At 35.9% G+C, this 17,334-nt stretch overlaps 1 protein-coding gene across 1 annotated transcript in view; it reads left to right on the top strand.

The window, feature by feature from the left end:
* Positions 1-15,178, top strand: part of LOC134535249 (angiomotin) — a 246,070-nt gene extending 230,892 nt beyond the window's left edge. The window contains exons 2-4 of the mRNA XM_063374320.1: positions 7,315-7,409; positions 9,572-9,864; positions 13,177-15,178. Coding sequence (XP_063230390.1) covers positions 7,315-7,409; positions 9,572-9,864; positions 13,177-13,438 — 650 coding nt within the window. The 3' untranslated portion in view covers positions 13,439-15,178. The remainder of the gene's footprint in view (positions 1-7,314; positions 7,410-9,571; positions 9,865-13,176) is intronic.
* Positions 15,179-17,334: the final 2,156 nt, after the last annotated feature.

Below are 17,334 nucleotides of genomic sequence, written 5' to 3'. Positions count from 1 at the left end.
CACCAGCAAACCAAGGAGTTTACAAACCACCCGAGGCAGCTTGGGCGTAAAGTGTCTACAAATTTACGAGGAAATAATTCACAAAACCAAATCGTGCTTTTGTTTCGTCGAGTGATAAAAACCCTGCTTCCCCGTGTAAAAACATCTCAGCTGGTTTGAGAAAATCAGGAGTTGTGCCACTGAATCCCCTCGCTCCAGCCAGTTACATGGAACGTGCTCAAGTTGGAGAAGTTTCTCGTTCTGAGGCGACTGATACAACTACAAGTGCAAGAAGCTTCATGCTCAGGGTGCAAGTGCTGGTTCCCTCAGTGACTGCAGGCCAGACATCACTGCAAGAAGCTGTCACTGGCATTTTGAAAAAACCTGACTTTAACCACAAGGATCAGCAGACAACCCAAAAAACTAAGGAAAGGGATTCCTCTCCTCCAGGTGAAGATGGTGGATTCAACAAGAAAAAGAAAGTTGGGAATGAAACAGTGAGGTAAAAAAATGGGTGCGTGTACTTAGGTACGCGCGTGAAAAGTTATACTTCTTTGGCATCATTAAAAAATAGTTTTTAATTGCATGCAAATAATTCTCCATGGTAGCGTTAAACATTTAAAGCAACCTTGTTGGAAGTCGCATTAGAAGTATAAGTTCAAAAAAAAAAAACATGAAACTAAATTCAACAATGCCTAAATTTAGCAACATTCAGCCAGAAAGTGATTGGTTGCGAGGGGTTTGCGAGAAAAATTATTCCTCCGACTGCAAACAAAGAAATGGCGCTATATGGGTTCAGTGTTGTTTTTGCTTAATACCATACCACGAGAAGTGTCAAACTTCTGTTGAAGACACAACTTGTTATATGTGTGACAACTGTGTCCAGTAGATAATTCTGGAATTGGCTAAAAAATATTCTGTGGAAAAAAAAATTATTTTCAATTGCTTTCTATATATACATTTTGATATCATGACAATCATTATGATGTTTTTTTTTAGGGTAAAAGTTACCTGATTTATAAAACAATGTTTTGTAATCATTTATGTCTTAAATTAGGAATGTTAGTTTATTTAATCCTGGATTATGTATGTACATGTATGCGTTATAAAGGTATATTTATAAGTATGCTATAATTTATTACAAATTATATATTAATTTTTTCAATCATAAGATTTATTTGGAAGTTTATGTGCTACTGTATATATACTATATCATTTGTAAGATAATTATGACATGTCTGCTTTAGAGAATTAAATTTCTAAATAATGTTTTGTCACCAAATTACCTCAAGTAGGTATATTATGAAATTAAATATATATATCACCAAATTATATTAAAAAATTCTGTAAATATAAAGTATTGATTTTTGAATTCATTGTTCAGAGTATCAATTTTCTATAAGATTTTACATTCTGACAAAAATTGTGATAAAAAAATTTTTTCATCAGCGATTGGAGCCATATGTCAAAAATTGTGAAATATCACCAAATTACTTTGGTTCACCTTATCAGGTTTTGTAATGTTAAATTTTGACTATGGTTTTTCTTAGTGAAAGATATTATCCTCACAATAGTAGTTACAATGTTTAGGAAAATGTGATACATAACAAATTTTGAATATAAAAACAAAGAAATGAAAAATATTACATGTGCAATCAATTTTCTTGTACATGCATAATTGTTTTGACATTATATAATTAACATTTTCACGCACTAAATAAATTATGATTTCTAAGTTAAAGTAGTAATACAAATTCCGGCAAAAATAATTTTTTTTAACATCTCCATTGAATTTGGGTGGGAATAGAGTTTCCAATTGGTACTTGTACATCACAATTGTGTTTTCTCTTCACTCAATAACCCGGGTGCAAGTGGGAAAAGGAACAGCCCAGCAAAAAATGTGGCATTCGATTGGTTAAAATATATAAGTAATTAAATTATTTAGTGATGTTATATTTAGAGAACAGTGAGAATAAATAAAATAGTTATTTGGTTTCAGCTATTCTATGGCGTTAATTATGATAAAACTGTTCATACATTAAAACCTTAAATTATATTATATTACAGTATATTTTATTTGCAGTGAATGATAAACTTTCTTTTTGCTTTATTATAATTATGATTCAAGTAATTGTAAAATATCTAGTTAATATAAAATAAAATAAAGTAAAATATCTAGTAGTTACAGTACTTGTTAATATTTTTAAATATCTGTAAAAGTTTATTTTCAAGAAACTAACAAATTTGTATTTTCTTGCTAAAGTTCAAAAATTCTTTTGACAATTTGTTGCTCTATTGATCATTTTGTACTGAATACTGAAATAAGCAACCATTAAGCTTAACACTTGAAGCAAGTTTTGTTTATAGATTTTGTTTGAATTAATTTATTTTTTATTTTTTGTTATTTCATAGTGTACATTTTAAATTCTGAATTTTATTACTATGAGGTTAATATTGTTAAAACATTTTGAACCAGAATGATATTTTTACTGTTGACAGAAGTTAAAAAAAAATAAGTTACGCAAATTTATCATCCTGCATACTATACGTTGATGATATCTTTTGAGTGAATGCTAATAGTTGAACTGATGAGTGATGTATGTAGTTGACGTGAACAGCTGGCTGCTGGCTGGTATACATATAGTGGCCATGTGGGCCGGCTAATTATAGACGGGAGTGCGTCGTGGCTCTAAACATAGCCCGCGGACTGGCTACCACGCACTGGCGAAGCAGCACGCAAGGTGAGCCGTGCCGACATGCCTTTACTTGCTTGTGTGTTTGCTTGCCTTTTGATGCATGCGGTAGAGCTCTCTCACTTTGTGCAATTGTCCTGAGACATTGGGAAAGGTAGATTATGTTACGTAATACAATATGCCTGTGCAGTATGTGATACACCCGTGATGCCCAACTTCTTTTTTTTTTAGAGGGCAATAAACGAATTGTGAATCTAATGCCAAGGGCCATGCAAATATGAATGCAATTTTAAATATTTTACAAAAAATTTTTCAATGTCTTATTTCTGTGCACAGCATAAACAAACAAATATAATTTGTGAATGTGGTAAAGTGAAGAAAAATAATTACATATCCTCAAAATGTTTGCAAAAACAAATTTTTAGAATCTAAGTAGAATTAGGTACTACAAAACAATATATACATTTCAAAAGTATACATGTTATTGTTGTGTGAGAATTGTATTTTTGTTTCTGAACAGTATCTGTGTACAACTTGCACTATATACATGCAAACAATCACAGCTAATACATGAGAGTATACCTGATAATACCTTTTTGAAAGGTTCTGGATGCGTACTGCCAGTTGGCATCACTGCTTGTGGGTGTAATCCAATCCTGTTGCAGTGATGAGTACCCTTTTAGGTAATAAAGATGAAAGAGACCAAAAAAATGCTTAAAGAACAAACAATTTTACATCTGCAATAAGTTTCATAATATTTTCAAGATAGAGGTTTCTCAGAACTACAGAAAACATTGTATGTATGTATATAAGGAAATATTTTTAGCTCTTCCAGAATTTTTTTTTTTATCTATGTATTAGAGGAATACATTTCTCTCAAACTTTTATTTGAATGGTTATAAATTGCAGGCATAGCTAGGATTATCACGTCACTCAGGTAATGCTGGTTGGTTTATTTTCTTTTCATTACTATTATTCGAGGGCTTTACCTGTAAATTTATGAAGTTGGCTTTCTTGCATTTTATTTTTTATCTCAAATTTACTAAATTTTATACAGTGTGTTCTTAAAAGAACACCCCATTTTTAATGGTATATTATAACAATTTAATTTGGACTATTTGCAACAAATCATACATCAAATTGAAGGTAAACTAACCTGGATTTTCTTACGAATGTGCACCTTTAGTTATGTGGCACACATCCAACCTAAAGTCCAATTCTTCCCACACTTCGGTTAACAAGTCCAGAGTAATGAGTCTCATCTCTGACAAGTCATTTAGTAGCTGTGGAACGTAGACACAATCTTTTATAAAGCACCAAAGTAAAAAAAAGCATAGCTGTTTCGTCTCGACCAGTATGACCAATCCAGTGGCCAGGGACTTCGATGTTCAACCACTCTCGTGCAAAGAGATTCCAATTGGGAATGCTGAAATTACTGATTGACTCTTAGCAAATTGCAGAACACAAAACGCTTTACGCTCGGGAGTTTCCGTTTTACGTGCTGCAAGCGAGAAAACAACAATGCAGTACTCGTGCATGCGCTTATCTAAAACTCTTTAATTGTGACCTTGAACCAACACACAATAACGCTTATAGTTGATACTGTTCAAATTTATAACTGGGAAGCTGTTTTATGGACACACAGTATTATGGTGGTAAAAAGATATGCAAGCATTCACTGTTATGATCATTTGCGAAACCTTTCACAGCTCACAAACTAGTATAAATATATGGTGAGTCAATTTGTGATCCAGCAATAAAAACGAAATAGCTATCGGAATGAATGGATAACAAACACCCTTGGTTATAGTAATGGCAGTAAAATAAAATAACCAACTTTGGAATGAGACAGCCTGAAAAGTTTTATGAAACTATTCTTTTAACTTGGCAGCCTAAACAGTTCGAGCAAACACAAACTGGCTGGATGGTGTCAGCTGGTACAGCAGTGAAGTGCGACTACTAAAGCTATGAGTACTGCTTGTATTCACAGCACCCTCCCCTCCGGCTATGCTCCTGATGAAGGGGGTTTGTGGTTGGCCCTACTGATCTGTCACTATGTACCTACCAAATACATTGTAGTCCTTTCTTTGTGTTACCTACTTAATCACAATGCAGCAGTAATTTTGAATGTGTTTTGCATAAATGCTGTGTTAAAAGATATATTATTGCATGCTGGTAAAACCTGCTTTTAAATTAAAATGCATACTTCTTTGGGAATTTTTTTGAACTAACTGTGTTCAAAATGTGGAATGATTTTGAATTTTACACCATGCCAAAGAATGAAAGCAATGAGGATTTAAAACACTTTAAATTTGGATGATTGCAAGCACTCATATACAAAAAAAAAAGGTATTTCAAGACAAAAAGTATGTTGGAATTTATGTAATAATAACCTGGAAAATTAAGTATACAGTTGGTACAAATACTGTTGTAAACATATAGTTTGCAAGTAAGAAAATTATTTTATAACTACAAATAAAAAGGGGCTGTTCAACTATAAATGATTGTCAATATAGATGCCTCAAACAATATTGATTTTTTTTTTATTAGTTCAATGAAAATTGAATTTGAGGAAAACAGTTTTTTTTCCCCTCTTTTCATTACTTTTTTTAGGTGCAAATACATATTAATAGAACTTTTTTCAGAATATATCTGTAAGTGAGGTTCAGAATGTTGTGTGTTCAGTAGCTCAATTAAAAACTGAAAGAATTACCTTCAGATGAGGTCTATTTATTATCTGTTCACATGGATATGAAGGTCAAAATCTTTTTGGAATGCTGGCTGGGAGTGGAAGGCAACAATTACAAATATGATTTACAAAGAAGTCTGTAGTTAACAGATCACTCTGAAAACACCTGGCGTGGATCGTACATTAAAATAAAGAATCTACGAATAACAGTAGTTATTGAAATAATAGCCTTTGCTTTAGAGTCTGCTTTCGAAGATTAAGATGTTAGGAGGAATTTATTTATAAATGAAAATCTTTAAAGTTTGTCTCAGACAAAGATATCATAAGTCTCAAAAAAAAAATGTAAATTAGACCAAGCATTAAAAATGGGTACAAAGAAATGTATAAATATTTATATATTTATTAAAGACTGGCTAGCCTTATAAAATTTGTTAATTGAATTGCATTTTTTTTAACACAAGTTAAATTTGCAGCAGATATAAGTTATAGAAAAACTCATTTAGAGTTCTTTTTAACATCTTCCGATAATAACAGTTTTTATTGATTGATCTTAAAATGATAAATGTGTCCGTTTACCGGTGATGATTGAAACTGTACCACAGGTTCACTGAATCACACTAATAACAGTCACACCGGCTGCAAGGTGAGAGAGACTCAGTGACTGCTAGGTCAGCGTGGCCACAAAACTGCGGTCTGAGGTGTAGGAAGTTCATCCTTGCAGGAGGCTTTTCAACCCAATGCAAAAGAAATCAAAGGGAGCAGAAGTAAAAAATGACAAGCCAAACTAACATTGTGGTTCTAAATTTTTCTTTGTTTACTCATATTTATTTATTCATACTTTATTAATTATCTAATTTATTTCATACCCTAGTTATTATCTTTTTTGTTTTGTAATAAGTCGCTGTGTGTGTTTTATTTGCAAATGTTGTTACTGCTTGAATCTTTTAGATTACCTATCAATATTTTGTGTTTGTTGTGTTATTTGTGGTTGTCTTTTGTGTATTGTCATTTTATTTACATTGTGTTTTTGTCTATATGTTGTGCCTACCCCTTAAGTTTTAAACCTGTTGGTAGCCGTATTACAAATAAATAAATAAAACAAATCTAAAAATTTACGGGTGACATTTGGTTTGGTGGTTCTTGATAACCGCGATGGTGGGGAGGAGTCCATGTGGCTACAACACAGGTGCAGTGAGGGCAATCCAAAAAATATACATCTACTGTGCTACATGATAAACAACGCTGCAAAAAGCTGGGGAATTACTCCCTCAAATACGGAACTTCATGCCGTAAAATTTTCTGTTTACAGTTCTCGTAAAGAAAACACCAAGAGCTTGATTAGCTCGGAACGAAAGTCACTACAATACTGTTCTCGATGGGCAGGAGTGATACCTAGTTAAAAATGCCCCTAATGGGCATAAAATAGTTTAGGGGTAGAAAGAGAGTTGTCCACAAGGAGGCTGGAATACAAAATCGGGGCATAAAGGGTGTGAGTAGTGCCGGAACTTGGTGCGACGTGGCAGTGGAGATCCACGTGATGGTAAGTTACACTCAAGCACGGGGAAGCACGCGGGGGACAATGTGATTGATGAGGCGTCCTCAGGGGCAAAGGACAGGAGTGGGGGGCCTCGCAACCACAGCTCGAGCGACTTAGAAGCACGGTGTGCTGGAGAAAAATACTGGCACTGCGAACAGGGCGGGTGTCAGCTAGAAAGATGGTGCGGGCCGTCTCAAAATGCAGTGCCACCAGTGGCAGTGAGTTTTCAGAATTAAAAAAAAAAATATTTTTCACTTTAACAAGGAATGACAAAGTAACTTTCAGAAACTGTAATTTTAAGTTCTGAAAGTTTAATTATGTTTTCATTTCATATCTCCATATTATTTTTTTAAATATTTTTGTAACTAGTTTTTATACTTAGTTCAGCACTGAAACATCCAATGTGTTTTCCTCAGACACGGCCATGGATAACACCGCCCCGACAAAGGAAGCTCCCGAGAACCGAGACAGCAGCTCTGACCGTATCAAATCCCTCGAAGACGAACTCAAGGTCAGTGCCTTTGAGTACCAGCAGTATATTGTTTACCTGCAGTAGCATGCCAGTAAGGTATGGTCGGTTCTACAGTGAGTTGTGGGTCAAAGTCTGTTGTACAGGAGATTTAGGGTAGTCTTGGAGTCATGATGTAGATATGTATGTGTGTTTCCAAATACACCTGTGAAAACCACAATTTTCCTGTTCAAGAAGAATTCTTTTATGTATGTTTCATAGTGTTTGCTAGTTTGTGATTGGTTCATACATATATTAATGAATCAGGTAGGTAATGTAGTCTGCTTTGTTAACTGAATACTTGGCAACACCTGAATTCATTCTTTAACAATTTATTCTTTAACCGTCAATAGTAGTCAAGATTTTTATTTTATGCATAATTGCTATAAATCCCCAAGAATTTAAAAAATAAACATTATTTAATTACAATACTTTATTGCTGATAAATAATTTTACTTCATACATGAAAGGAATATTATAGGAATCAGAGAGGCTATGTGAGATGGATAACGAATGTTAAAGAAATATCTTTCCTTATTCAAGTGACATTTTTTAACAGGGACAGAATGAACTACTACATGAACATTTAAAAATAGGGAAGGGGGGATAACCTAGCCCTAGGAAAAAAAATTATTTTCCAAAGATGCCTCGGTATGCACATTTGCCAGCAAGATTTTCTGTTTTACAGGAGAGTGTGTTACGATTGCTAATATTCTGTTCAAAATGTGGCTGGTTGCAAATGGGGTGAATATTTCAGTAAAGGGTCCTTCCATAACATTAAACAAACAGTACATAATGACGCAAACATGAATGATCTAAATAATATACCCAAATAAATAATACTCTTAGTATTCAGCCAGTAACAGTACCTATGTATCTACATTTGCGGCATAGGATATATTCTGTTTAAAGGTTTTGTCTTATATCACATTGCTTACTATAACATTAAAAAAATTAATACTTTGGTCCCACTATTCAAAGGTAATGGCTGAAAAAGAAGAACTCACATTAAGAATACTTATTTAAAAGCATTGAAATTGATTTTGTGGTTGGCTGGAGATAGACATATTGCTGCTGGTCCAGGTTGATAGTTGATTAATTGGTTTTTGGTTCTCATTGACTTCTGACTCATTGTCTATGTTCATGGTCATGTTCACTGAAATTATCTTTACGCATGAATGAATGCACAAACAAAACAATAACTAAATAAGGCACAGTTATTCTAGACACGAACAACAAACACAGTGCTATATGGCACACCGCTAACAGTGCAGAGACGAGGCACTAATCACGTCACGCCTCAGAGCCGGGAAGTATCCGGTCCTCCACATCCCTGCTTCTAGGAAGCATAGTTTCGGTTCCTTTTCCCAGTCCTCGCGTTACATCAACATTAGGTGTAACAATCGAGTTTTATTACGTATGTTCCAGCTCTTTTAAAACACCTTGTTGTTAGTTTATGCAAGAATATTAAGACTTAAAAATCTGTTCTTCCTTTTCATTGGTATTCTTTTTTACTTTAAATCAAATTAACATGAATAGCACGATCCTAATAACGTAACTTTACCACTAAATAGTTCAAATTACTTTAAGGGGCCCGCCTACCTGGGTACACATAATGTAGAAGAAAACAAGTGATTTGAAAACTGCTCCGGATATCCGACTGTTTACGAAAATCATTTAAGAATGTGCTGACGTTGTATGGGTAGTTCTGTTTCCGTATTTAATTGATAAACTACATTTTGAGGAGAATAATTTTTGGACATGAAATGCCTGGTGAAGATTCTTGAAAGCACCAATGTGCTAAACATTTATCTTAATTTCTCTGCCATATAATAATGTTGTATGCTTGATGAGAAGACTTAACACACCAGTTCAGGGCCACATGCTTATAGAGGTGATAATGTGCTACAAGGCAGGCCTATGGAAGTAAATTACACTTAACCCTTATTTAAAAAAAAAAAAAAAGTTAAAAAGTTTTTGTCATTAAGTTTAACAAATGTACCCATTTTAAAAATTTAATTGATTAAATTTGTAAATTTTAATTCAATGAAAAAAGTTTGTCCTCAAAATAAGTCCAGCCTATGGATAAAGATGTGACTCTCCAAGTGAGGAAAGGATGTGGTGGAGTGGTAGAGCGTGGTTGGGCGTGGTTGGGCGTGGCGCAGCGGCGGGCGGAAGAGGCGCGCGAGCTGCGCAGCCGGGCCGAGGGCGCGGAGCGGGAGCTGGCGACCGTGCTCGGCACCAACTGCAAGAAGTCGGGCCGGCAGCAGGCGGCGCACCTGCGCAGGCTGGAGGCGGAGAACGCCGGCCTGCGCGACGCCCTGCGCAAGTCTGGCGACGCGCTCAAGGACAAGACGGCGGCGTGCACGCGCCAGGGCAAGCAGGTGGAGGCGCTGACCAGCCAGGTGTCGTCCCTGCGCGAGGTCGTTGCCATCACCAAGGACCTGCTGACCATCCGGTGAGCTGCCCACTTTCACCGTCTCCCTAGCCAGTTGGCATGACAGTAGGACCAGTGACTTGGTGTGTAGTGTCATGGAAGGCTATTATTTTGTGGATGTGGTTGATGATGTGAGTTTTCGTTTTTGAAAAAAAAAAAGAGCATATTTAACTTGTACAGTCTTCAATATTTAGTGGCACAAATTTGTGTGGGTACCTTGAACTTGGAAAATTTTTTTCTCACAGCCTAGGACCATAGCACTGCAGTTAGTTGTCACAATTTCAGTGAAAAGTAAAAAATAATGTATTTTGTTCCTACTGTCCCTCGGGCCCTGGAGATGGAACCAACTAGCGACAGGTGTTAGTTTGTGTGAACAAGTGAGCAGACTGCTATGTATTCGTAACTTGTTAAACCACCCAGTTTTTAAAAGAGCATTACTTGAGCCTGTGCTTCGTAGCCAGGTTGGGCTATTGCATTTTCATGCAGCAAATGTTATCGCAAGATATCTGCTATTTAGGAGATGTTAGAAAAATATTAGTAAATTTTTTTTTCCTCTGAGTAATTGAGGCATTGTCACTCACAGATCGTGTCCTAAATTTCCACAGCTGGAAAATGCCTAAGAATTTACTTTTACTGTCCCGTTTTTAAAATATTGCTTTATAAAATTCTGGACTAATTAATATATTAAATTCTAGCATGATGTGCATGTAAACATGGTGTGTGAAATCATTGGTCTTGTGGCTCTCTCATTAAAATAGTTTGTATCGTGTCACCAAGTCATCGGATAGTTACAAGTTGCCTTGCCTTCCGGTTCTCAAGCACCGTCTGTGTGAGCATTTGTTCACCTTCTTTCGGCTGAACTCCTTTAATGTATCAGGCTATACGCTTTAGGTCCTTCAGTCTTCTCCAGCCCGACCATGCTAGCCACGGGCTGCTGTCATAATTTAGTTATACATAAACAAGTAATTAGTTAACAATTACCCTTAACATGTCTGCTGTAGCACATGTTCTAAAGACGAACTAATCATATCATAATTGTCTCCAACAGCCTTTTCAACTTTTTCATCCCTATACGTAGAATCTCGTTATAAAGTACATCAATAAAGCCTCAACTTTCATACTTTGTAATGAAAGTACTTTATTCTGAAAGTCAATATATTTACCTTTAAAACGTAGTATTTTTGAATTTTTAAAAATAAAGTAGTAGGAGATCAAATGTTACATTAGCTTGGAAGCAAATATTTGTAAAACAAGAATTAAAAAAAAAAAATTACTGAACTTAATACAGTAGCCTAAATTTAGGCCTTACATGTACAAAATTTATATCTGTCGAACACAAAATGACAAATGGGTTTAACTATTTTGCAGATGTATACATTTATGGAGATAGAATTCCCTTGTTATCTCCTAGGCGAAGTCTCTTGCGACCAGCAGATAAAGATGACCGTTTGATTTTGATTCTTTTTTGATTATGTTTTTAATAAAATAGGAGACAATTAGCTATATTATTAAGAATATTGTAATAAAAATTTAATGTCTGTATGCTTGGACGTTTGACTACAAGCACTACCAGCCTTTAATAATAGGAATGTGAACTCAGAAACCATGGCTACCCTGCATTCCCTCGTATACTGTTTTTATATCAGTGACGAAAAACTCAGTGGATTTATATACAGTATCATAAGTATTGCTTAAAAGGATAGGGTAGGCTACATAGTGCATGAATGATGATAATATAAAAACAATAATAGAATTTGAACGACTTGACAGAATTCAATGGGGTTTGTTTTGTTGGTTAGATATATTCAGTACGGATACCTGAATGTACATAAATAGTCAGTAATGTATCGTTAAAAATAATTGCAAAAAATTATTTTTCATAAAATAATACATTATGAAATCCAAAAAAAAAAAAAATCATAAAAAATAGGTTGTCAAAGTATTAAAACCACATAAGAAAAACCTCTATGGTAACCAAATCTTATAATAAAAACAATTTTGTCATTTTAAGCTAATTCTAACTTATTTAAACATCCTATTTTGCAATTTAAAAAAAAAAATTGTTAAATTATAAATTTGTTCCATATTTGGTTATAATAGAGGTTTTTCTTGTGTGATTTTAATTCTTTTACAGCCAAATGTTCTTCACATTTGTTTATTTTTTGGTTTGAAGCCCATATGGTTTTCTTTACATCACACCAGAAAACATAACCAAGTAGTGTATATGTTCAGACATAAATCGTTAATCAAACTGTTTGACAAGTGGGGAGAGCTATAGCTTGGATTGTTACACAATTTACAAGGCAAGCACAATGAAAATTATCACAATTGCACCTATAAGAAAGTGTAACAGTGTGTTAGCATGAGCAAGTTAACATAGTACACATCCTTCTGCCAATGCTAATATCTGTCGAGCAATAATATTTTTTGGGTAGGCTTCTGGGAATTATTTTTTTATTTAAATGTAAATATCAAATGGAATGTAAATTTATTTATGAACATAAAACATTTTGGGAATCACATTCAAACATTCATTTACATTTTACAGGCGTCCAAAAAAAACTTGATGAAAAAAATTGCATTAAGAAATGTTACTCTTGAGTGAAACTTTGTTTGTATTGCACTTATTATGGAAGATGGCTGACCCTACAGCAGTAATGTTAACATCAAAGATTACTGAATGCAATAATGTGACTTTAAAATAGAGAATGTTGAAGTTGTGTTACTGTAAATACAGTGGAACCTCGTTACTACGAGAGCTGACAACGGCGGTAAAAAATTCTCGTAACAACGAATACTCGTAATAACCGTATATAAAATATCTTAAGTCATGTTAGATTCTGGACCGTCCAAACAGTCTTAATTTCACACCGTAACTTGAAAACGGTGCACTATAGTGAAAAAAACGTTTGGAATAAAAGTTGTATCAAATTAAATTACGAATAGAAAATGTCTCTATGGAATTTTTTGTATCTACAACGGTTTTTCATTTAAACGCGAATGAAATGGCCTGATACAAAGACTGGATCTGTTCATTTTCATGGAGGGAAGGTATGTAAACGTGAAGCGTTGGGGGGGAAAAAAAAAAGAGCGAAGAAAGGAAGGGTGTTGGCTGGTCTATTTTTAGATTTACCCCTTCGCCGACTTAGGAGGGGAAGCAACTGGCGCCGTCAAGGAAAAGATTGTCACCAGTCCTTCCTCCCCTGAGCCTTGCTCATACCTGCTAAGGACCCAGTCCGTCTGGCACGGTGGTTTTCTTTTATTGAAGATGCCATTGAAGTGACTGGTACTTGCGAAAGGGCCAGCAAGGAGGGACACGCGACTGTGCCGCAGGAACCTGGAGGTGCAGCAGCTGCAGAAGGACGTGGACGGCGTGCAGGAGAAGATCGCGCTGGAGCGGGAGAAGCAGGACAAGATGGCGCTGGCGGCGCGCCTCAGCGCCGACCTGCGCCGGGAGTACATGCGCCAGGTGCAGCTGTTCCAGGACCTGAGGGGCAAGTACGAGCAGAAGGTGGCCGCGCTCACGGCCGAGAACCAGCGCCTGTCCGAGCTGGCCGAGCTGGCCGGACTGGCCCGGGCCGACGCCCCTCAGTAGCGCGGCGCGGAACAGAGCGCGAGAGCCCAGCACGCTGGTGCCACATTTATTTGCTTCTAATTGGCATTTATGTATGAAATTGGGTTTTACTGCAAACACTATTTATATGGGGGGGGGGGGGGGGAACAGTTAAATAAAGTTGTTTCTGATGAATCTATTTTTTTTTTCCCCCTTTCTTTTCTTTAAAATAAACTTCAAAACAGAACTTGAAATCTTTAGTACAAATTTTTTTTTCCTCTTCTCTCATCCATGAAAATCACACTTTCTAGCAAATAAATTGCGTTGTTTCATACCAACGTAGTGGAAGCTCACTTCGGAAACTTTGCTGAATGCATTTAAACACTGTAATACTGATAGTTTGTTAGCTAGAGCCTTTAAGTGTGAAATTAATTCCGTTATCAATTTAGGCAAGTTAAAAAATTATTCACAAAATTGTTGGCCTGTTGGAATTGGAATGCATCATTGTTTTGGCTACAAGATTTTGACAATTCAATTGGCAAATTGTGAGCGTGCAGAAAACAAAAACTGGTGTTATGGTCTGTGATTTGTCCTGTGGTGCAGAGCTAACTGGTACATTTGGTCAAGTTTCTTTTTTTTTACATTTGGATGCAAAAATGTTTGTGAATTAAAGTGTTTCTATAACATGGATGATTGTTAAGTGAACATTCAAATATTGAAGGTTTAGTTGTTTTTTTTACAAATATATTTTATCTAACAGAATTTCAGAATACCACTTAAATTTTACATATGAAGGTGTAAATAATTAATAACTTGAACTTTGTAAAAAAACACCCTTTGAAAAACAGGGTTTTATAAAAAATATTCAATGAATTACTGATGGTGTCAGCAATCTTGTAAATTTTAATTTGTTAATCAAACAATTTTAATTTTTGAAGAATTTAAAAGAAGTATATTTAATACCTTTACTTTCTAGAGGTGCTCAGTTTTTAGTGTTTCAAAGAATAAATTCAACTCTAAATCCACTAACTTCACATCCACAATTGCAACCTTTCCTTTGACTTTCTTGCAGTCGTAGGGTAGGTGCAGATACTATTTTTTGCAGGAACATTTTATCCTGATGAACTTGGGAGGCTTGTTTTGAAGACATCACTATGTTTAAACGAGACACAGATTCAATGTGTGTTCCCAAGTGATGGGTTTAGCTGCAGTGTTCCTGCTGATCGTGAGCACTTACACAGTTGCGCGTATCGGTTGGCTCCTGTGCTCGTTTCCTTTCATTCAGAAGCACTTCCGGTGTGCTTGAATACTTAGTCCTTCTATGCATGAGATTCATATGCAGACCTAGTTCCAGCTTACATTCACAGGAACAATAAGATATTTTACCTCAGCACGGTCATATATATTGCTTATGCGTAGTAACTGTAGTAAAGCATTCGATCCTTCTATGAATCCTCATAAAATTATTGTTAATGACTTAATAATACTTGTAGTAATATAAATCATTCATTTCCAGACATGATATTTTATAAGTAGTACGTACTACTTATCTTGAATGTGAATTTAATCGTGAATTCCTTTGTGTCAATTTTTTTTAGTGGTAGTATTTTAAATTGTTGTGTATGATTGCTTGGAAATTCACGTCTACACTTCACATTTAATTATTTTTTTGCTTTTTTTTTAATCCTTGTTACCATTTTTATGTTGTTTTATTTGTATAGCGCCAGCCTATTTTGGACTATGTCTGTTGGCCGGCGCTTAATAAATGAATAAATAAATTTATAGATGACTAATGATTCAGTTTATGTATTTACCGTATTTACTCGTGTATAGCGCGCCCTCGTGTATAGCGCGCACCACGATTTTTGCAACAAATTCCAAAGAAAAAAAATTGAAAAATTTTTTTCCCCATAAATAAATTTTACTAACATTTTGTGGTACCTAATAATTTAAATTGATGTGTGGTGATGCGTCAGGAAAATACTTAAACTCTGCTGTGTAGACGGAAGATAATGAAGCGCTGTATCGTCACAACTGGTACGTGGGAGGGAGGGAGGGAGGCGTGCCGCGCTACGTTGCTAAGCTGGCGCGGAGAACTAGATGACTCACCGGTCGCTCTGGGGCGAGGAATGGAGGAAGCGAAGAAAGTGTCCAGGGGGGGGGGGGGAGAACTGGTGACAACATTCTCTCTTTCTCTCTTTTTTTACTAGCTTCTGAGCTGGCTTTCTGTAAAGGGGGGAGGTCTAAAAATAAACAAGAGACAATGATGTGCGAGCTTGCGCGCGCACGTGTGTGTGTGTGAGTGTGAAACAGAGGCCTTGTTGCTTGTGCGTATGTGTGGGGGCTGGCCAGAAACGTCACCCGTCACCCGGCAGTTAACGACTTCCACTCCTCCTCCCCGCCACACCCCCCCCCCCCCCCCCCAATTTTTTTTTCCCGTGTATAGCGCGCATCCTTATTTTTTTCCTTTACTTGAGGGGAAAAAAGGGCGCGCTATACACGAGTATATACGGTATACTGTATGCACATTATATGACATGTAACAATTACTTCATTGCTTTAAAAAATAGTCTTTGTCAACAATCTTTACTTCAACACCACTTGTGTGTAGACAGATATATTTCCTGCTAACAACAAAGTTCTTTTAGAACATAACACTAAATTACACACCACAAAGTAACTTTCTCGAACTTTGCCTTTAAACATGCAGAAAGCTACAACTGTTAAGCTGTGAAATGAAGTCATGGAAAACAATGATAATTTACCCAGTAGAGTTCTCTGTGCTGTGCTAGTTAAGGCTAGTAAATAGTCATATCCTTGTCACAATGACTTGGAGCAGGGATGCAGCGTAGGAGGTCCGGACCCGCCCTTCCAGAGTTTAAAAGACAAAAAGACGTGCGAAAACAGAATCAGAAAATTAACAGCAGTTTAGCTACATAAGGTTACAAAATATATCATTGTGGAAATATTATTGTAAATTAGTGCTGAGCCGAACCCGGTTCCGATTATCGAAACCAGCCGATATAATCAATATCGGAGTCGTGCATGATTCACATAAAAAATGCTGATATTAAAACCGATAAATTCATACGTTTTAATACTTAAACATTGTTTTTTATTACATGATCCCAACCGAGTTTATTTATCCATTAATACAAAATTTTCGCTAAACAGAAAGAAAAAATATGGTTAAAGTCTACAGCGTATGTTTATGCGTTAAAAAATCTAAATACGGAAAGTCTAAAAAGGCACAAGTAGTTTATGAACTCACTCAGGTTATGCCGGGTATTGTAAAATTTCAACTCGAAGCGTTCGAAAAGTGATGCAAATGAAGCTTTGCTTGCGTTGCAGCGACTTTCCAAACATAGGCCTGTGTTTAAGCAACGACGTTGAAAAATTAAGTATATATAGTAACAGCCTTTTTGTTTAATAGGCCTGCAGCAATGCAACACGTCTGTATATCTAATTTCATTTTCATTAGAAACCGTAACGTAACTTCTTGCAGTGTGTGTGTGTGTGTGTATATATATAATACACTATTAAAAATTATAGTAGCGAATTTGAAACTGATTCTTCGGTGCCGTTATCACAATAAAAACAAGCTGTTCGGAAGCGATGATGTGTACTTCACGGAACAAGTATGTGCTGTACCAAGATGGCGTCCACAACAATCAAGGGCCAAGGAAGAGCAAGTCATCACAGCGTTGCCAGATGCAATGGCATTTCCACAGTTGCCATAGCTCTAGCAAGGTACAAGAAACATTCGTAGTGTAGCCAATGTGGCGGCTAGGTTCTGTTTTTACCTCTTTGTTGTAGTAAGTAATCTGCATTTATTAAACATTTTGACGTGACAACGTCTAATAAATAATGAACGCCGGCTGCACGCACGAAAAAGGATTACTCATTGTCCCGTTATGCTTTGTCCCGTTACGCTCATT

Source organism: Bacillus rossius, chromosome 8 (genome assembly GCF_032445375.1).
Source record: "Bacillus rossius redtenbacheri isolate Brsri chromosome 8, Brsri_v3, whole genome shotgun sequence".
Taxonomy (NCBI): domain Eukaryota; kingdom Metazoa; phylum Arthropoda; class Insecta; order Phasmatodea; family Bacillidae; genus Bacillus; species Bacillus rossius.
This window is presented reverse-complemented; position numbering and strand designations above follow the sequence as displayed.